This window comes from Apis laboriosa, unplaced genomic scaffold (genome assembly GCF_014066325.1).
Source record: "Apis laboriosa isolate Shangri-la unplaced genomic scaffold, ASM1406632v1 scaffold14_cov150, whole genome shotgun sequence".
In the NCBI taxonomy this organism is placed as follows: domain Eukaryota; kingdom Metazoa; phylum Arthropoda; class Insecta; order Hymenoptera; family Apidae; genus Apis; species Apis laboriosa.
In genome coordinates this window covers 1,671,748-1,695,129 of record NW_025221798.1, presented here as the reverse complement: position 1 = coordinate 1,695,129, position 23,382 = coordinate 1,671,748, and the positions used below count along the sequence as shown (strand labels likewise).

Genomic DNA, 23,382 nt, shown 5'->3' with positions numbered 1-23,382 from the left:
GAGAGAGAGAGAGAGAGAGAGAGAGAGAGAGAGAGAGAGAGAGAATATATAGGTACAGCAGCAGCAGGCTTGTTGAAATTAGTTGCTCAAGGTTAACCTCCCCACTAGGCGGCCCTCTCTCCCCACTCCATTTCTTATGAGCATGTAGTGAGTGGGGAGGGAAAGAGGGAGGGAAGGGAGGGCGAGGTTATGAGGTATCGAGTAGCGGTAATGATGAATAGTGGCATCGACTAGTGGTAATTCATACGGTGACGTTTAATGACGAATTGAAACACGTTTCTTACGATCTTGCGTTATATTATATTTCCAGTTTGATTGCCAGGATATCGATGCTTTTGATTAGATGTGAGTTATTCGATATACTTAACCAGTTTTCAAACATATTTGATACTTGAATGGAAAAGTTTCCATATTGCTAATACTGGAATCTGTTATCAATCTAGTAAAACATTGTTCAGCACTTAATTTTATATGCCTTAAATTAGATAGACTTGAAAATATTTGTATCAGTGAATTTTTCAGAAATGAATTTCAAAGATCGTGCCATTTAATACTTTATCTTTAAAAAATTTTAAGAATTATAAAGAAATAAAATATACACGTGAATATAATGTCAAGTAAATGACATAATAAAATTGATTTTATCTGGATACTGATCTCTCCGATATCTTCGAAGAAACCGAGACCACCACAATCGTCTCTTATATCAGAGGACACGCGAAAAATTCTACGTGGCCGTCCCCCTATCCGGTAGTTGGCGTTATTAGTCGGGCTTGACCGATCGACGCTCGAGGAATGCCATTTGTCGTGAGACGATGCGTCAAACGTCATAGCTTTGCACCTTTATCGCAATAAATTGCAGCTGGCCCGCGGCCTTTGCCCGCCTTGGTCAGCCCTTCGTGGAATTTCAGCAGCGTCGTGCAATTTCGTGCACGCGACGAGATCGTTCAGCCTCCCGCGGTCGTGTGCGACAACCAACTGCTGGAATGTCATAAGCGGAAGACCATCAGGAATTTTGAGAATTTTCACGAACCCTCGGGCCTCGATGCGACTCGTTTAACCTCATTTAACCTCGTTATAGGATGAATCGTTTATAAAAAGCAACCTTAAGATTCATTTAATAACATTTAAGAAGTTTATATTTTATATATATGCGCTTAGTATAATCTCGTTTAATCTCGTTAATAATCGTTTAAAAAAACATAAAGTATATCTAATAATATTTAGAACTTTTATTTTATTTCTTTTTTCTTTTTTAATTCTTCGTAATTCAATTATCGCATAAACATGAGCTTTAGCTAGTATAAATTAGCCGTGTAATCATCGTTAATGATAAATCGTATAAGGATAACATATATAACTGCTAACATTTAGGAAATTTTTATCGCATCTATCTAATATTTAATTCTTTGCCGCTCCACAAACGCGAACCTTTAGCGATATCTCGTATATCGCGCGAGGTAAGTTAGCATCGATTTGCAAGTCCATATTAAGAGGACGTCCATAAACTCGCGAAACATTTTTCTTTACACCTCGTGCTGTGTGTGATAAAGCGGGCGAAGCAATGATGGCGTGAAAATACGGCCCCGCCAATACCGGAATCGGTAATAAAATTGCGTTATCGTGTGGAAATAGTTGTTGCTCGCCGCATAAACTAATCTTATCTGAGAGGGTGAAGTTATTAGTAACGTATATCGAATATAACGTAATCTTATCGCCTTGCTCAGATATATTGTATATTGGCTACAAAATGAAATAAAACGTCCCGATAAAGAAACAACTTTTGTCTCTCGGGAACAAATTTCACATTCACAGGTGTTTCATCATTCCCTCCGCTTTCATCGTGTTTTAATCCCCTTTCCATTTTATTTTCTAATCGGATCAAGAATTATTTCTCTTTAAATATGTTTTCTCTTTACGGTAAAAATGATTTTTTTTTTTTTTTGGTTTTGCAAATTTTTACGACTATCGCGAACACAGAAAAAAAGTCCTTAAGCCCTCAAGTCCTCAAGAAGGAGGAAGTCAAATAAAGGCCTTCAGTTTTAGTTCAAATGCTGAGTTGAAATCCGCTGAACGATTATCTAAGCGATGCTCAACACATACAAGCTCGAGACATGAAATTCTTACATAATGAGAGGACTCAAATAAGGTCATCGACAAACTGCAACGTCGACGCAATCCGATGGCGGCGCGAAATTTCCTCCTTTCAACCTGTTTCTCCCCACCGTTCACCGTTATTTCTGTTCCTTCCTTCTTTCTCCAATCTTTGTCTATTTCGATGGAAAAAGAACGATCGTTAAGCCAGGAAGCACGCGCTTCCAACAATTCAAGCGGCGCGACGTCGTTTCGACGAGCATTATAATATAATAAGAATTGGATTAGCATTGAATGAAGTGGGTGGCGCGAGAGCGGAGAGCGATAAAGGAACTAATAAAAAGCGGCCTTTTTAGGGCGAGCATGGTGGTCCTCGTTCAACGAAAGCTCTCCTGGAATAAATAAAAAAAAAAAATGGGACTACCGTTGCCCACTCTGTTCCGAATAGAAAGTATATACTATACATATTCTCCTTAAAATGTACTCTAATTAAAATGTTCTTTTTTTATCATTTTTTAATTTTTTGAAATGTATCGAAATGTTTTAAGTTTTTAATTTTTAATTTTTAAGTTGAAAATTGAAAAACTTTGTGTGTCTTTTAAGGATCTAAAATTAAGTTTAATTTATTTTTCTTAACAAAATTATATTTTCAAATATTTTTAGGTAAGAGAGTATTCGTTCGTTAGAAACTCATAACGAAATGAAATTTGATCTTTAGTTTATCTTTATTGGTAAGCATAGAGAATGACAGGTAGCGAAAAGACGAAGAGGGATTGAAAGCCCAAGTACTTAAGGAAATTTATGACATACTGTTTTAACGTGAAATTACTCACTTCACTGACTTCAAGGGGGAGTCTCACGATAAAAACTCGAGCATATAATAAATAAAACTATATTCTTGAAATTCACGATCTTATAAATTTTAAAGAATGCTCAATAAATATTAAATTAAATACATTAAATAATTAAATACGTTAAATACATTACCTATATTAATGTAAGAGAAAGAAATTTTTAAAATTGTTTAATTCTTCTTCAGTGAGCAAGAAGCAAAAGAGCTTAAAATAAATAGTATATAGGACTTTTAATCTCGCGAAATGAGCATTTACTCGCGGACGATGGAAGCTTCTGAAAACTGTTGTCCCGCGCGTCTCTACGGCTTCATCATCGTTTCACATCGATACTAAATACCCTCCTTTCCCCTTCGGCGCGTCATACCCCTCAGACTGTTAATTAAATTATCGTCAGACAACTGCTAGACGAACCTCGAACTTTTTAACTTTGTGGGCCTCGTGTCACGTTGTCGTGTCCCCTCTTTGTATTCAGCCAACTTTTCCACCGGTTGTCTTTTGTCACTGACCCAGACTTCGAACTCCGCGAAATGACCAACTTGGTATTATGCTCTCTCGTCAGATGAATTTTCGAGGATGCATATGTTAATAAATATGTGTATACGTTTTTCGTGAGTATGTATAGTTTGAAACGGAAGAAGCATTTGAATTAAGTTTTGAATTAGTAGTTTTAATAGAATTTATCTCTATTATACTTTCATTTAAAAAAATTATTTCTATTTTATTATATGTAATTAAAATTTCTAGAAAATTGAGATATAGTGAAAAAAAAATTAATTCTTAAATAATCGAGATTGAGTTGAATTTTTTTTTCATATAAAAAGATTTTACAAAGTCTAATAAAAGTGTCTTGGTATTTTTTTGCTTAAAATTTTTCTATTTTCATTAAAATATCTTTCATATATAACGTGCTGTTTTTTTTCATATATCGTTTTATTTTGTTTTATTTTTGAGAATAGAAAATTTTTGAGAATAGAAAGTTTATTTTTAGATATTTTTTGGTATTTGCATACCATACAAATAAAAATGGAAGATTGGAAAATTAAGAACATTTTAATTCCAAATTTTAAATTTAATAATAGAAAAAAAAATAATAGAAACAATTTAATAATATAATAATAATTACTATATATATTATAATTAATTAATAGAAATATGAAATTTTATAATTAATATTTAAATTTCAGAATTGAATTTCTTTTTCCAGAAAGTTCATATTCATAGGATAAATTTATATGTATTCTTTCTTCTTACTATTGATGTAAATTTACATTATTTATTTTTTTACTTTTTCTTATAATTTCAAATTTTATCATTATTATTTAATTCAAAATTTATTATTTATTTTTAGTGATAAATTTTATAATTTTTATTTTTTTTGCAATGATACGAATCTTTTTTGACAATCAACTTTTATATTTTTATTTATTTGCTTTATCACAAAGAGAAATAACCAAATAATGGCATGACATCGAATATTAAATTTTTGAGACTGTTTCTTCAATAGTATATAAACGTGCATGTAAAAGTCATATCCCGATAATTTTTCCCGTGAATCATTCTCACCCTTTATTCGAGCGCAACATGATCGCCATATCAGTTAAAATCATGGACAATAAAAAAAAAATAAATACCATTCCCATTTATTTGGTCTGAAATCTAACATTAATCGGATTGATACGTGTCTCATTCACTATTTAATAAGTTCTCGTCACGTACATTCAAACTGCACGCTAGTTGTAAAACTCGATCTATCGATATACATATCTGCAAGCATGAATCTTCGATATTCGGTCACGATATTATTTTCCACACAATATGTCGTGACACACGCTGAACAAACACCCGGGAAGATATCGTCTCTATGGTTTTTATGAATAGAATATCAATTTCTATCAGTCAAATAATTGTAAGAAATACCCACGTGTTCGTCCATCTTTAAAATTATTAATTTTCAATACCGCTCTCTACTGATTTGGAAAATGAATATCGAAATTAGGTTAAGTATAAAAAATTTGTAGAATTCCAAATAGATATATAATTTCTATTAATCGAATTGCAACAAACATTTATACGTTCATCAATTTTTAAAATGTTAATTTCCAATAATATCTCCTATTTTTAATTTATAAATATTGAAGCTGTAAATTTTCCGTATTTTCTAATTCGATTCAAAAATAAAAAATTATACGATTTTATCATACAATTAGAATTTTTTTATTGAAAACTAAATATCAAAACGAGAGCCTTAATAGGATTTAGAAAAGTCGACGTATACTTATTGCTACGTAATGTACGGTCGTTCGTATAATCGGTTTGTGACCGTTCCATGCTCGGTAACAATAGTTCGAGGCGTCGACGCTGGACCACCCGCGGTTTACCATTAAAATCACCTCCGTAGAAAGGATACGTATCGAGGGCTAGCAACAGGGGGACAAATATTGCATATTTTTTCCTTTTTTCCTCTCTTCTGTTTCTTTTTTTTTTGCATATTAAAAAGAAAAAAAAAAAGTAGCTATGAATCGAGAAGAGGAAATAAGAGTCAGTGGAAGCTGGTCGAATGAGTCGACACCGATCTCTGTGTAACGCGGAATTCCCTGGCGCCAAATGCCTTTAAACCTTCGCTCTAATAATATCCCATTGTGCTACCATTAGCCACCGAACGCGCCGCCACCGTCCCTTTCGTGCTTCTTCTCGCTGAAACGTTGCTTTCTATTCTTTTTTTTTTTTTTTTTCTTCCAGATCCTTTTGTGAACCTCTACCTCCGTTTCCAACGCGAGAGGCTTCTTTATGACGTGCTTTGTAACGGCATCTCTTTGTGTTCTTCTCTAATTTCGAAAGAATTACTAAGCGAAGAAGTGTTAAAATTCAGTAACATTTATGCTAGGAAAACGAATTTCCAACTTACAAAGTTTATTTTGTTTCTTCGTTTCTCAATTTCTTTATTTTCTTCTAAAGAAACATAAAATTCTGAAGCGAAAAAAGCGTTGAAGCGATAAGCCTACTGCTAGGGATTGGCCACGAGCCATCCATAACTGCAGAGAAGCGAAATTCGATCCTCACTTTTTCTTCGTGAACCATGACTCGATCGTAGAGAATGACAGATTATTTTAGAATAGCGAAAGACGAAGTGGGATAGAGAGTTCAAACGTTTGAAGAAATTTATGTGAAATTCTGGCTTCTTATTGGATCCAACGAGAATTTATTTTCGGTGGTGGGGATAACTGCCAAGTCTATAACGAATAAATATTGTCGAATACGTTATGGGATCTTTTGGCAAGTGTATCTCGATTAACGGATGGTCAGTCACTTGTCGATGGATTGACTGATTCGTCGCAACGAATTTGCTGTGAAATCGTCGATTAAGATGATGGATTGATCGATTTTATTTCGAATGGGCCGTTCGCATAAATCGTGTCACGCGAGTGTAGACCGTTTGAGGAATACATACATTCAAGTTTCGAGACGAAATTAGTCACGAAGCAATGGCAAAAATAACACCATCGGTATCATTCTTCACGGCCGCGATTCACGTGCTTGTGTCGTTCTTGTTAACATACGCATACGAGATACCTCATACGTCGCGTGTAATCGTACGGATAAATGGTACACGTTGTCAAGTTTTATACCGTAGTAGTATTTATTTCAGCTCAAGGGAAAGTGCAGGTATTCTGAGACAATGTATTCATTCTTGGTAACCATCGTCGCTTGTACTTAATCGATCATCGTTTTAAAAGTCGATGTAGCACTGTCATATAGTATCCAATGTTTACAATAATGCTAGATGTTACATTGCGGTCTTAACCGCTTCTCGCAATTGACCTTAATATACGGATAGATAAAAGGATGGAAGATGGATTGTGTCATTTGTCTTCACCTTCTTTTATATAAATAATTCTCGTTTAATAACAATCTTTAGAATTTCATTATATCACAAATTTTTAAACATTTTTTTATTAAAATTCTTTAATTTTCTTAATTAAAATTAAAATTAAAAACATTTAAAATAAATATTTTTATAATTCGTGCAAATTGGAAAATATGATGTTCCGATATTTCTTGATATTTCTTTCCTCTCTGTTTCACCAATTAGAAAGTTAACCTAATGTATAAAGGTATTTTAAATTTCCAACCCTTAAATGAACATGTTACACTTGCAACCCTTAGGTAGAGTAATTAATTATGCTATTCGATTGCAGGGAAATCCATACGGATTGAAGGACACGACGGGAATGGGGATGACGGCGGATATGGGTGCAGCATGGGGCACGGCCGCCCTTCAACCTGCCGCCACGGGTTACTACCCCTACGATCCAACCCTGGCCGCCTACGGGTAAGTTTATCACCAGGTTTCATGGTCTCTCGGCTCCATTAGATTAAACCACCAGTCGCGTTTCTCCTTCCTCTCTCTCTCTCTCTCAGCTTTCGAGAGCCGCTCATGGTGCCGCCATTAAAACAAGAGTCACGATCTCTCGTACTCGTTACACATATCCCGGCAGAAATGGTTATCGTTATCGCGAATCCGTAATATCTTTCCCTCGATGTAACTGGTATACATAGCTTTAAGCGGTCCGTTGACATTTATTTCAAACGATCTTTTTAGTTTTATTTAGATTCTGTATCTAATAAAAATTATTTGACGTGAATTATAAATTTTAAGTTAAATTTTTAATAAGATTAGCATGTACGACTAATATGTACAAAATAATTTAATGTTATTCTTAAAATTCAGTACATTTTCTCTATTTGAAGCAAAAAGGTTTTTTTTTTATTATTTTTCATATCAATGTTAGATTGCTTGATTTTTAATATAACTATAATAAAAATTAATCATGAGGTTAAACTATGTGTATCATAACTCGATTAGATATAGAAGTTATCATTACATATACGCAGCAATTACATGGCATTGATTAAGATGAAAATTTTATTGAGAGATATATGAATAAAAAATTTAAGATTTTTAAAAGAAAAGAAGATTTAAGATATGTTTCTTTTATAAGAGAAACAAATTGTCAAATTCACTTCATCTCCAAACCAATCCTATGAATCATTCTTTACCCCATTTCAATCTTATTCATTCCCCTCGAGAAAAACCTGAAGAAGTAGTATATTTACAAAACAACGCACGTCCACTGAAGGTGGCCGACAATTAATCCGTAAGAAGGGTGACGAGCAAACCGGATGCTCGTTCTTGCCGCTCGTGGATAAGAGTTACGAGGGTGCTGTCAACATGAGGACCCTTGTACTTCATCTTGTAGGGAGACTGTGGAATATCGATGGCGAGTGGAAAGAGGCGAATCGCCGCTTCGAGAGAGGACGACACCATTCGCCGCAAATATTGTATATCGGCCGAGTTAAGTGATTTCCACGCGTGTATTTTCAACGGATTCCATATTTTCGTTACGGATCCGTGTTTTGATTAATAATGGCCGGCCACGGGCGAAAAAGTGACGGCCGAATTTACGACGGATATTTATTTCGCTCGCGGATCCGTTGTATCGCGATACAACGGCGATATATCAAAATCTGTCGGAACGGTGGAACGATTATTTATCGAGGATGGAATTAAAATTATAGAAGAGAAAGTTGCTTTGTTCGATTCGGCCGACGGCTCGTTTATTCGAAACGCGGAAAGAGGGAAGAAGAGAAAAAAAGAGAGCTTTCTTTTGTAATTCGAAATTTTGTTTATTCTTTGAAAAATTTGGCACTGTATTTATCGTAGAATTAATTCGATTCAGGTTACACATTAATTTTTCGTTTTTATTTAACGATACTATTTTTATACGTTTATTGGAATTTAATCAAATATTTTTTGTAGTCATTATAGTTTATTTAATCTCTTTCTCAATCATGTTATTATATTTTTTTTTTCTATACTATTAATGTATTAAATAATAGAAATAATTTTTAAAATTTAAAAATTACATTGGAATCGATTATAGAAGGAAAAACATATAACTCATTGAAAATAAGATTCTACTGTGCATACATTTTTTTTTTAAATATTTACGATTTAATATTCATATCGCATATCTTCAGAAATTATTGAAGACTTACGCAACATTCACAATCGGAGAGTTTCATTATCTTCGTGATAATATTTTAATATTAAATTAAAAAAGGGGGAAACACAGAAGAAGCAACCTGCATGCAATAACGTGGCTCAATAGATGGCGCGCAGGGTCTTGGAATCGTCTGAACAGTGCCTTCGTGGGAACGCGGAGGGTTATTTTCGAAAACCATGTGTCGCGTGCCGTTGACAAAATGAGACATTGACATAGATTTCGACGCTAGGCGTAATTGGAAACACTTGGTTCTCCACGGGGCACTCGATTATTCTCCTCCCTGCCTCGTAAATCTAAATCCTCGTTTCTTTTCCGCTTTTCCTTTTTTTTTTTTTTTTTTTTTTCCACCATTTCAAAACACATTTTATCTCGCGCACTCGACCCTCGTTATGCGCTACTCATCCGTTATAACTTCGAACGCGAGCGTTTTCACTGGCTCGACTTTAGTCCACAAAGAATACATAGAAAAACTCTTGTCTCTCTCAAAGAGTTCTTTCCTTCTGTAAGAATAAAATATTCGTACATTCGTATTTCGTTTCATGAGAGAGAATTTCGATAAGGCCTATATAATTAGAAAAAGAAGAAGAAGAAAATTTTCAAAGATATAAGAATCGCAACGAAGAATTCAATATCGAGCTAGATCTTCTTCGAGACCCGTTCCCAATTCCTTTGATCTCGCCGAACCACGGTTCTCGTCATCTTTGAACGTGTGTGCAGGAACGTCGTCTCCGATTCCTCCACCGTTTCTCTCTCTCTCTCTCTCTCTTTCTCGCAAGGGGGGTGAAGAGACACAGAGAGGAGATTCGAGAGGAAACCGTGCACGGCGAACGGTTACAAAATGGCTGTAGGCAGGCCGAGTGGGCGTACGTAATGGAGGCTTCCAGGTTGGCTGTATATATAGTCGCATTGCGAGCGTAGGGAGAGCAGTAGTAGGTCTCTCTTCGTAGGAGAGCGAGTGAGTGAGTTTATTGATTGGCTTCCTCCCGGGGTTGGCTCGCCTGTTCGCCAGGCCTCTCTGTTCTCTCTTTCGCCTCTTCCTCCTCCTCCTCCTCCTCCTCCTTCCATTCTCTCTCTCTCTCTCTCCTCGCTTGCTCTGCTCACCCGCCCCCCTCCTCTCCCGCCTTCTTCCACCTCTAACGTGGCGACCTCCTTCCACCCTCGAAAGCGAGCCAAGCTCCCACAGGTGCTTTACTTACTTTGCTTAGCAACCCTCGTGTCCACACACAAACACGGCTCTCCTCTCCACTTCTCCTCCTCGCTCGCTCGCTCGCTCGCTCGCTCGCTCGCTCGTTCGTTCACGCACCAAGCAACGTAGTTTTGATTCTCTCGGCTCGTACTCTCTCTCTTTCTCTCTCTCTCTCTCTCTGTCCCTCGCCGCCTCTTCCCCCTCTCCTGCCCCTCGAGAGGATCCACGAGTTCGAACGTGTACTATGGCTCGGTGTGCAAAACTCCAAACGAACCGTAGGCATTGTTTATCGTGGAATATATCCAACCCTCCTCTCCATTCCACAGCCTCTATTAATTTACTTGCTTAATAATACGACCTCTCTCGTTCTCCTCGGCTCGTCCCTTTTATCCCTCGTCCGCTCTATTTGTCTCTCCTCCGCGTTTCCAACTCTTCTCGTGCTCGGTCTCTCTCTCTCTCTCTCTCTCTCTCTCTCTCTCTCTCTCTCTCTCTCTCTCTCTTTCGCTTTCGCTCTCTCTCTCTCGCTCTCTCGCTTTCGCTCTCGCGTCACTTTCGTCGGTGACGGGCCGTTATTGTTTCGACGACGACGACGACGGTTTGCATTTCGGATGGGAAGGGGGGACGAGTGTCGATCGAGGCGGACGAGCGAGAGAATGAGGTTCTCCGATTACGGGAAATGAGAAATATTCTCAGGTCCTTTGGGAATCCTCTCGATGCGCTTTTGAATCCTTTCTTCCGTGACGATGAATTCGGTTGCGTTTTCTTTTTTTCTTTTTTTTATCGGTTGAAATTTTAATATTCTTTACAATGCCTTGAACATTTGTTCGAATTTATATACGCGTATTAATGTTGTTAGGGAGTTGAGTTATGAAATTTGTTGAGATTTAAAAATTTGTGAAATGAATAATTACAGGAAATATACATTTTCATCAGTCTTTTGTAGATATCAATAAAGTGGCTGGCTAATCTGGCAATATCATAATAATATAAGTTTTTATCATGTTTGCGGAAAATATGTGTGAATAAATAGAATGTTGAATGTTATCGATCGTCATAATGTTGTAAAAGGAAAAAAAAAATTACTGCAAAAATCTATCGTTATAACATTGTATAACAAAGTTTAAAATGAATATCTTTTTTTTGCAATACTATCTACCAATCTGTGATCAATCTAATCAATTAATTAAAGAAATTAATTAAGAAATCTAAGATTCTAATAAAATTAATTAAATGGTACAAAAAATATTTTATACCTCATGTGACTCGAATTATTTTTATTTCTGTTCGTAAGACATTTTAATCGTCAAATGAAAATATTAGAAAATGTGAGAAAAGTATGTGGAAGTATGTAATGTGGAAATAAGTAATTAACCGTTTTCTAAACGATAATAAATGAAAAGTGAATCGCGGTTGGAATTTATTTTCATTGAATGATCCGTTCTCACGCTTGGTAAGCAATACAGCTCTCTTAATTCCTTCTTGGTACATTAATTTCCCTCGAAGAGCTAATGGACACCAGGTGATCAATGTTTTCCGCTCGCCTTATACACCTCTTCAATCTATTCCTTCAAACAATTTTTAGCGAGCAGGAGTGAAAGAGGCGCAGATGCGAAAGAGCCACACACGTATCTCTTCTGAAGCTTCCCCATTCGTAAGCGCCATTTTTCACGTAGATCCCGCGACACCCTCGCCCTTCTGTTCTTCCCATTTTAACTCTCCAACTCTTCACGACACCCCCGCTATTTCACTGAATAAAAAATCACGGCGCCGATCTTCCTAGGGGAAACTCTAAAACTAAATTCAGAGGAAAAACCGAAATTCCAAGTTTTCATAACTCAATAAATATCTATACACTATTCTATTTATCATAGAATTTGTATATTGATTTATTTAGATCCAAGTATAATAAAGTAGCTTCATATAATATCTGCAATTCCGACGAAATCATTTTTTGCAACGGTAGACGAAAGTTTCACAACTCGTGTCATTTTAAAACTGATTTCCACACTTTTACACGCTCTCGATATCGTTACATATAAGTAAAAGTCGATTATAGAATACGCGTAAGAAATTTTTTTTTTTTTTTTTTTGCGCTCCAACAAATATCGAGATCGATCTACGCCGAAGAAAAATCGAGCCCAACCGGTCGCGGCTCCATCGTTGGAAAAAAGCTCTTTCTCGCGCGAGAGAGCGTTTCTCGTCTCCATAGGCAGACGTCTGTATCTAACCGAGCGAATAAAAAGCGGTATCTCCGCATCGGGTCGGAATTGAGTTAGCTCGAGCCAGGCGTTCGAAAGCGTCGCCTCGATTTCATCGTTTAACGACCGTCGGAGGAGACGAGGGAAACGTTCTTTAATTGCGACCGATTTTCTCCGTTTTCGACGAGTGAAAAGCCGCCGATCGGCTTTGGGCCAATTAATTTCGACCGTCACCAGTCAATTTGGAGAAAAAGAATCGAGAAATTCTGTCGTCGTAATGGATTTTTTTTTGATACTAGTTAGGATTTTCGAACGCGAACCTTGTCCAGTTCTGACCTTTTTTTCACTTTTTCTCTATTTCGGATGTCAAACACGTAGCGTGAAACAGTGTGCGAAATTTTAACGAGAAAGCATGAATCATGTATTTTTGTCTTGCAAGCGACGGTATAATAAATTAGAATTATTTTATTTATCTAAAATATTGATTATTACTTTAATTCTAGTTATATATAATAGATTTCAATATTCGTATAAATCGAATACTTTTAAATGTAGAATAAATTTACAATTATTGTTAGTTAGAATATAATGCACGTCAAGTATATATAAACGTTAAGAATCTATATTGCACTTTTTCTTTATTCCATACACAAACTTTTCTTACATTCGCGAGCAACGACGATCGTAGAAAATGACAGGTAGCAAAAAACGAAGAGCACTTAAAGAAGTTTACAATGATTGGTTCGAAATTACTCGCTTCGCTGAGTCCAAAGAAGATTAAACCCCGCCCCTTTTCAATGTTGAAAACGAATATAACGAATAAACGCTACATATAACGTACATTTTCTAACTAATCTCCTTCTCTTAATCTTTCCACCGTTCATACGACATATGTAACCAACTATTCCAAGTAATAACGGACCACCACTTAAACTTTCTTTGTCATAAAAATAATACTAAGGAAAGAAGAAACAACGACGAAGCGAGATTCGGATTAGATAAGAGGTGGCGAAGTAGTCGTCGCGTAGTGCACCAGTCGTACATAGTTACACGAATAGGGGGCGGGTCAGTCGGATGCAGCAGCGCTTGCGGAGCAGACGCGGCGGTAGGTTGCGTGGTGCAAGCACAAGGTAGGTTGGTTGGGCTGGCGGGTTGGTCGGTTGGTTGGTAGGTTGGTTGGTAGGTAGGAAACGTTTGCACATCCGGGACCGGGCGTAACTATCGGCAGGCTATATACACGGCTCTATACGAGGTCGGAGGACGTAATTACGCGCGTTCTGCCAATATTGGTTAACCTTTCGAGGTTGACGCCACCATATGCAAAGCCCCTAATGAGTCGCTCGAGTGGCCCCGGTGTCTAGTATTACGCGCTCATCTCTGCCCCCCTTTTCGCGTCGTTATTACCTCTACCAGAGGAGATATTCGACGATATCCTCTCTTTTCCTCTATTTCCACCCCTCCGCGTTTATACGTATCGTGCATACGATATACTCTTTCTCTCCCGGATAATACTCGTTTGCTTCTCGATCCTGTTCGACTGTGTTTCGCCTTTCTAAATTTGCGTACGTTTTCGTCCCCGTTTCCCAAGAACGATGAAACGCAACGAGATGGGGAATAGCCCGACGACGAATATTCAGCGGCTGATTCGACGAAACTGCACACTATTGCGGTTATGAGGATCGCGAATGAAATATGGAATGGTGGATTCACACGAGAGAAGGAAGAATATTTGATTAAATTTTTTATAAAACTACATTCATTGTTATTCTGTATATAAGTTTAAGTTTCTTTTTCTCCTTGCATAATTATCACCAAATAATAATCATAGTACTAACCATCACTTTTTTCGAGATGTATTGAAATATTTGAAGTTCCATATCTTTTAATCGAAATTCCTAATATCTTTACATCCATATCCCTCTAATAAGTATCTCGAATCCAATTCCATTACTGTCGTCCAACAAAAAAAAAAGTATAAATATTTTATTATATTTAAATTCTAACTAGAAAATTTAAAATTGTAAAATTCTGTTCAATCGTCCACGGATCGAATATACCCTCCTTATCTCGAACCCCGATTTCACCGATCGATCGCGAGCCCACGCAATCCGTATTCTCTCTTCTTACCCTTTCCCCAAGACCCGCGAAAGGCCGTGTCGCGAACTCTTGAACATGCCTCTCGATCTAACCTTCCTCGTAACAAGAGCCTCTCGGCTCGTTGTCGCATCTGCATTGCATCGACGATCGCGTCGATACATCCGAGTTGGATTCTCCGTTGGCACGCAACGCCACACTTAGTATGTAAATCGGCGCGCTCTCTCTCCCTCTCCCCTCCCTCCTCTCCCCTCTCCCCGTACACACGTCCACGCGACGTACGTGTGGATAATTGCGCGGCGGGCTGGCGCGCGTGTGGGTGGCAGTCGAAATTGCGCATATCAATGAGGTTGTGGGGCGTCGATTAAAATCTAGAGAGAGGCCGCCTGTCAATTTCTAACTCCCCCGGCTATTCGCGGAACGAGTTGTTACGTTTCCAACCGGTGTGCCCTCTCGCGCAACTTTATATGAACTGTGTCTCTCGACAAAGAAGAGAGGCCGGCCGCCATTTCGTAAGCGATTTTTACCGTTGCGCATTGATACAGTTTCGGGGCGAGCCAACTTTTCGTTCGCGCTCTATCTCCGGCGTTGATTTATGGATGATACGAATATATATATAGGGGGGAAATGGAATTTGAATAGAATTTTGTTAGAAAAATCTTGGGATAATAGATAATAGGTGTTTATCTAAAAAGTGGAAAAAGTTTTAATTTTTTAATTATTATTATTATTATTATTGGCAAATAGAAATATGTTTTTTTAATTTAATCATTATCGTAATTATATTTTGACCGATATTTGAACATATTAATTAATTATAATTCTTGTTTATATTTTACTATAATTTTTAAATCGATTGTCAGAATTAATTTTTCTAATACATATAAAATAATTATATAAAATTATTTGATAAAAAAAAACACATTAATACAAATAAATTCTCCAAAATCAGAGGGATGAATTAAATCCACCGCAGGAAGGAGGCGCAAGGAAAATAAGAGGGGGGGGAATCGAACGAAAAAGCGGTTGATTAGGATCGTGTTGGAGGAACACGGGAGAGAAGATTGCGCGATTCCCCTTTCGGAATCCGGAATCCTTTCCTCCCCGTACGTCGTCACTGCAATCCACATCCGAGATTGGCGATGACCGCGTCGATGGGGGGGGGGAAGAAGGCGCAGGAGGAAGCGGCGGGTCTCGTCCAAGTTCGAGGACGTTTCACCCTCTATTAAACTCCCTTGGACAAGGGAAAGGCGGCCGTCGTTGCCCTTGGTAGCTCGTCTGTAAAATCAGCCGCCTTTTTTTTGTACTTCTCCCCACTAGGTACACCCTTCTCTATATTCGATCGATCGAGATTGTTCGAGATTGGGAAAAGAAAGCGACTTTTTTTTTGGTAAAAAGCTGTCGAATATCAGAACAAATCATCTAGATTTCAATTATAATATTTATACGTTTAAACTCATTATTGTTACTAGTAAGTTAAGTTAGATTAGATTAGGTTATCTGTTCTCTTCTTGCTTTTGTCCAATTCTTCAAAGAGTGGGAAAAGAAAATAGAGGAACCTGGATCGTGATAGAGAATATAACAAATAAATATTAATAATAAAAATATTAATAATAAATATTAAATAAATATAGAGAAATAAAACAAATAAATATTGTAGAATAATTATAATTAAGTTATATTATCTTTTTTGTAGCAAGTGTTAGCAAAAAAATATTTTAAAAAGAATATTTTAAAATTTGCTAACTTTTTATGATTGCATATGATTGTATTATATATTATATATTCATAAAGAAAACATGATAAAGAAAACATGTAGCAATATTAAGTTTCTAAACTTAACTTGCTTATGTCAATTAATGATTAATAATCTATTTTTGCCATTTCCATTTTCCTAAAAGCTATACAAACAATTTTCCTTTCTTTCTTCTACAATCATTTAGAATTCCTCTTTTACAAAATTTAATTTCACATTATCATTTATAAGTCAAGATCCAATTATACAAAATTATTTGTATACAAAAATATAATTAATTTTTATGATCCATTGTTTCAACTAGACAAATTAAATTTGGACGGATCATTTGTGGATTAGAATGTATTAAAGAACAATGGATGGACTTTTTTCACGAAATGTGAAATGTGTCTCGGTTGATATTTGGCGACGTCTAAGCGGCCAATATTTTAGGGAGTCTCGTTCCAGCGGCGAAAGCCCGAGATTAGATCACGTCTAAACTTGTAGTAAGCCTGGACAGAAGATTTCATCGGGCCATTTGTCGCGCACCGTCAGAACAGAATCGGTCGGATAGGCGCGCGATCGTAAAACGCGATTTAGTCGGCGGGAAACGTCTCCATTTGAATAAACTCTTCCCGCGTAAGAAAGGATCTTTTGATGATCTCGTCCTGCGAGAACGTAAAACGGCGATAGATTCCATTTCGAAAACCTATGCGTGCAGAGGCCGTAAAATTTTCGAAACGCGCGAAACATCGCCCTTCCGCCTCTACCTTATTTTATTTTCCTCGCGAGAATTATCATTCCCCGTGTGCTTCAATCAATTTACGACTTTCTCGATAAAATGGACTCGAGAACATCTTTAGAAAGATTTCAATTTTATTTATTAAGATCGAAGAGATTTTCAAAACTATTTATTTTTTTAAAGCTGAAACAACGAATTTTTGATTCTTTCGAACAAAATTAATTCGTTGACAATTGATATTGAGGGATCGAAAGAAAATTTGAATTTTATTAATAAGCATCAAATTTTAGATTCGTTACATTACTTTTGTATAAAAAAAATCGTTAATTGATAAAAAAACAAAATTCCATCCTGAAATAGTTAGAAATTTACAATATCATTATGATCATTTTTGAATTTTCAAAATAAGTAAAAAATTCTGTGTTCCTTGAAATGATCTAGAATCCGATCTAATTAATTTCTTCTGACAACAACTTCATAAGAAAAAACTTAAATTATACCATTATAGCATATTTCAAAATACTACTAATATTATTTACCCGTAGAACAATATAATACCATTCCTCGAATGCAAAATCATTCACCTCCAATCCTTCCTTCCTTGCTTCCTTCCTCCCGACAAGATCAACACCCATAGTATCAGCAATCGCGCAAGGATTTCCATTAATCGTCCTCCTATTCTCGCGTGTCCTTGCCGAATCCGATTCTCGGTACCCCGTCAAGCCGCGTCACGCTTCGTTGTCGGTAACCACACCATCATCACCCACCCTTCCGATGGATCGTCGATAGGTATTTTAGGCTACAGTATATAATAGTACATAGCTATAACAGAGCTCGCGTGGGAGCAGCTCTCCCCAGTGGGAGAGGACACGCAGCGAAAGAGAGAGAGAGAGAGAGAGAGCAGGAGCCAAGAACAGGAGGTATCTAGAGAGCGAGAGAGAGAGAGAGCAGGAAAAAGGGGAGAGAGGGAGATCGATCGAATCGCCATTACGGCGAGTGAGTGGCGGGGTTGCTCGATGGAATCACGCCGCCGCTGGGGGTTTATTCTCCGTATATATTTGCCGGAGTATCACCCTCGACCCAGTAGGATGTCGCTGTGTGGGGAGGGTTCGATGCTTCGGCGCGGCCGCCCAGCCCGCGGCCAGGGGAACGAATCTAGGAACGCCGACTTTCGTCTGTCTCTGTTTCACTGTATCACTCTTGTCTCTTTCTCTTTCTCTCTTCCTCTTTCTTTCGCTAACCGATAATTCCTGTTTCACTCTATCCAAGCGGCTGGCACTTTGGATCTTGGCAAAATCTACGGGGAATTCGCACCCTCGATAGGATGCCACTTTTCCAGCGAAGTGGCTCGACTCGACAAATGTTGAACAATGGTTACGTTTTTATACCGTTCGTGTGTTTTTGGAATAGGAGATGCCTGTAATTGGAATATTATCGATCGTTTAATAGCGAGACGTTTTTAAATCGTTCGAAGATAAATTATTAATTTGTATCGCTGAAATTGCCGTTTTCGTGATTAATGTAAGGAAAATATATTTTTGGGAACAAGAAATGTATTTTAAAGTCGGAATATATAGTCAGAATTTATTTAGATTCGCGTTACTGGTGCGTGAAGAGTCACTTTGCACGAAAAAAGACGACTTAAGCCGAAGACACACGAACGTCAAAAAACGAACGTTACGTGATAGTATTACGTTGTATGGCATAGGAGCGACATCTGTGACAATTTAAAAATTCGTTGGTTCGTTAGCAATTTTATCGTTCGAATATTCGAATGAATATTTTTTCAGTGAAATTTTACTAGTTCTCAAGCATATTAGAATCACATTTTTCCCTTTACAAGTGAATAGTTTCCCGTTTTGGGCGGCCATTTTGCGTCACATCGCGAGCGAGTCGATTTACAAATCGATACGATCTTTCCAGATATGGCGCCGGATACGATTTGGCAGCGCGGCGGAAGAACGCGACGAGGGAGTCGACGGCCACGCTGAAGGCATGGCTGAACGAGCACAAGAAGAATCCTTATCCGACCAAGGGCGAGAAGATCATGCTTGCGATCATCACGAAGATGACACTGACGCAGGTATCCACTTGGTTCGCGAACGCGCGGCGGCGTCTGAAAAAAGAGAACAAAATGACCTGGGAGCCGAAAAACAAAACCGACGATGACGATGACGCGGTTCTCACAGACTCGGAGGACAACAAGGAGAAGGATGATCTCGCGGGTGACAATCAAGGCGACAGAGTCGGAGAGGACGCGAGGAGAGGCCTCGAGGAAAATGGTGAGTGACTTTTTTTCGTAATTTCACATTTGAGGTCTGATATATTTTAATTATCTTCGAATCTTTGAAAGATGTTGTTTTTGAAAAAACATTATAAATTATGCATTTAAAACGTCATAAGATAGAAACAAAATAGTAGGATATATACGTATAAAATAGATGAAATATATATTTAAGATTATAAAACGGAAAAATGTAGAGATCGTTTTCGAAATCGAGTGATCAAGATTGTTCTTATTTGATCATTTTTCAACAATATTTATTCGTTATATGATTTTTAACTTAAATAAAATGATTTATTTATTTTTACATCCGAACCGATCATATAACCTCAATCGTGCTTCGTCTTTCTTCTGTCCTTCTTCGTTATTACCTGCGAGCAAAAAAAGGGTCGAATTTCGTTTCTCCAATAGTTACGCGTTCTCGCGGTCAGTCTCGAGTCGTGAGCTTATAACGAGCGAACAGTAATATTTCGAACGGCGACCAGAAAAGACAAAAAATACACATTCTCTGGGCGAAAAAGCCAGGGTCGAAACCTCGTTTCAACGTGGCTATGCGCCGGCAAGTTTAGTCGATAAGCTTGCACGCGTGTAACAGCACGAAACGCAAAATAATCCATGCAGTCGTGCATGCATTCGAGCGAAGAATGTTCGAAGAACAACCCGAATGTCTCGAATCTCGGAAGAAGCACCGCCATTAGGGGCCAATTATCGATGTTCCAACGATGTATAGTGCATGTATATACACAATAGCGACGAGTCGCGGTCGAGGGTGAACCTAGCCGCGGAACGTATATACCGATCTCTTCGAGGAATGTCGGTAGCGTGTATAGCTCGCGTGACTAGTTTCCCCGATATCGAGTGGCCATCGGTCGCCGCGTTTCTGATATTGCGCAAGCATCCATTTCGCGCACAATAACTGTACGCGACCTCACCCTGCATGGATCGGGCCATTCACGGAGATCGGCTACGAGATCCTCGAGAAACGTGGAACGTTAAGGACAAAAGCGGAGCTTCTGTGATCCTTTCGAGTACCGCTACGATTTACGATAAATACCACTCTACTCTATTGGATTCCGGAGGTATACGAGTTTTTTGTGATACATCGTTTTAAGGGTGCGAGTATATTTGGTTATTTTTTTTATTGGAAAAGAATAATTCTTTTAGATTAGTATAATAAAATATATATATAAATAAAAATATAAATATATATAAACATTTTGGAAAATTTGAAAATTGCTATTGGACAATCACTTAACCTAAAAGTGCGAATACGTCTTGGAACAAAAAGTTTGGAAAGTTATTCTTTTTTGTAATGGATACTTTGAGAGATAAAATTATTATTGGATATTCATTTCGTGTCCAATCTGACACAACTTTTCAAGAGTTAAATGTATTTGTATTCTAATGATATTGCCATGATGATTTTTCAACAGTAATATTATTTGGCATATATTATAATATATTGCATATATATTACTATATATATTACAATTTCTGATTAATTTTGTTGTTTATTCAAAATGTTTCTAATACAAAATTCAAAGCTGCTTACAAAATTACTGCATAATACCATGACAATCTTTTTATTATTTTTTCTTAATCGAAAATATTTCTAAACTTTTAGAATTCCTCAGAATTCCTGCACAAACTCATGTACTCACCTTCAACTTTTCCATGTTCGTAGTTCGATCGTTCGTTTTTGAAATTCCTCTTACCTCACTATCCGGGCTCGTAAATCCTCCAACCACGTTTCCAATAACCGTGCAACCGTGCGACGTAAGAAGCAGATCGTTCCTGTTGGCGCAAGTTTCAAAGTCGCCATATAGCGTCGTTTGTCCCATGCACAGCCTGTAAATTCAATTACCCAAACTCGAGTCTCTGAGTGGCGCTGAAATCGGTCGACGAGCGAGACGTCCAGTCGTTTTCGTGTCGCGCGCCCCCTAGTGTCGGCTCTCGGCCATCTCGATAGGCCGCTATACTTATTCAGGCATTTTGCCCAACGGGCGGAAACGGCGAGTTAGAAATTCGCTGCGAAACCGGCCGTGTGTCGGCCTCTATATCGCGGAGGCGGACATAATGGTTCACATGTGGGTAAACACAGTGACGGGTTGCGGGTTGCCGCGCAAAGAGATTAATGGCCTTCGGTTTGGTCCCCTGGTGGACCGCTCGGTTCGTCGTCGTCGTGTTAGTATACGTGCGCTCACGCTTTCACCGCGCATAGTGGCGTGCATATACCGAATCTCGAGCGTGTGGTAGTACGCTCGCGTATATAGGTTGATCTGGTGCGCGCGCTTGTGCTTCGACTCCCTAAGCGTGCCTCTGTGAGAGGCGGAGGGTGCGCCCGGGTTGAGTAGCCATCCGTAGGACGTATATACACTTCGTACGGCTCCATGTATATATATATATATATTTATATATATATATATATACACATACAGTGGATGTATATAGATACATGGCGGAGTGGTGGTTTGAGGCACGGTGATGTATCGGCGCCCGCGGCGAGACGAATGGTACGGACCCTCGTATGGCCACCATTACCCCACCGCACATTGGCCAATATCGGCCCTCTCTGTTCCTCCCTGTCCTTCTCTTCCTCTCTGCCTTGTCCACCGCCCTTTCTCGCATTCTCTCTCTCGCATTCTATTCCCCCTCTGTCTCGCTCGCCACGTCTCTCGGTTCGATTCCGGGACATTTAGGTGTTGCGTTGTCACGCGCGTGATGCATCGTAATTTTAAAGGACCACGCCACCGGGAAATAAGCCCACCCGAATATATCCGGCGAGAAGGAACGATGCCCCGTACGAAAGCGATTTGTTTTCTATTTCCAGACCGCTCTCTGGGTCCGTGGTGATTTGTGATCGCGTATGAATATATCCCGACTCGTTTCGAGGGATATTGGCATCGAAGGAGACGCGTAGTGTATATTCGGTCGTGCGTGTTATGGATCGTTCCATGCCTATGAATGTTGAAAGCGGTTTCCATATTGCTGGACCTTGAATACGGTTGAGGTTATAGCGGGTACCGGGCCGAACGAGACAACCACAAGGTTTGCCAGGAAGTTTGCTAAATTCAAGAGAGAGCCCTCATGAATTTCCATGCCAAACGTCGGAGGGAAGAGGTCACTCGAGAGCACGAGAGCTGCTTACGAGCCTGGCCTGTTGTAAGATTCCTTTCACGAGTGGTCCACTTGATTTTTTTTTTTGTCAACAGCAACAGGCTATCTTTATTATCGTCGGGAAAATATCAAAGCTGTCATTTTTTAAAATATTTATTCGTTATAAGCTTATGCAAGCATCTATACTATTGGTTAGAAATTTGAAATCGCAATTATAATTGTAATTAGATGAAATCTTTGTTTATAAATTAATGTTATATTAATAGTTAATTTCACTTTTACAATAGAATATTATAAAAGTTATAAAATTTTTTAAGTTGTTTCTTTTTTTTTATCTTCTTCAACAACAACAATCATCATCTTAGGTATTTAAAAAAATTTGATGCATTGTTTTCATAATTATTTTCCAATTTTTCTTTGTTAACTATCTAGTTTATATTCCTTATTATTTATAAAGATAAAAACAAAGCTAAAATTCCTGGCATTCACAATTGTAATCATTCCTATACTGGGAACTTGCGCGGTAAAGTAAATATTGTATCTTCGCGAACATCAGAAATCATCGAATAGATTCACCCAGCGAAGATTATGAGATTAACGTCTGATAAAAGGGGGTCAAAAGTTAAAGAGCCACTTGTGGACTCGACGGTGGTATCTATTTAGTTGGCCCATAAGGTTCCCTTTATAAAGGGCCGGCACCCTAAACTCCTCTGTTTCTCCGATGATATCTCTCCATCTCTCTCCGGCCCACCGTTCCACCCGTCTATCCGTCCATTTCTGTTTCCCGTTCACGGGGAGGCAGTCGGCCCCTTCTAGCTTGGGAATTATCGCTTGACGACCCATCAAGTAAACCCTCTGCCGACTCATTCGAACCTCTTAATGAAATTCTCACCCCTGACTGACTGGCTGGCTTGGCTGGATGGCTAGCTGGCAGACGCTTGGGACGATCCTAGAGTGCCCCAAGAGAAAGAGAGAAAGAGAGAGAGAGAAAGACTCGAGCAGCGGAAGAGCGA

General features: G+C 38.3%; 1 protein-coding gene across 3 annotated transcripts in view; it reads left to right on the top strand.

The window, feature by feature from the left end:
• Positions 1 to 23,382, top strand: part of LOC122710626 (homeobox protein caupolican-like) — a 91,590-nt gene that overhangs the window by 50,916 nt on the left and 17,292 nt on the right. For all 3 annotated transcript variants that reach the window (XM_043928593.1, XM_043928595.1, XM_043928594.1), the window contains exons 3-4: positions 7,145 to 7,278; positions 18,892 to 19,250. In XM_043928593.1, the coding sequence (XP_043784528.1) occupies positions 7,145 to 7,278; positions 18,892 to 19,250 (493 nt within the window). The remainder of the gene's footprint in view (positions 1 to 7,144; positions 7,279 to 18,891; positions 19,251 to 23,382) is intronic.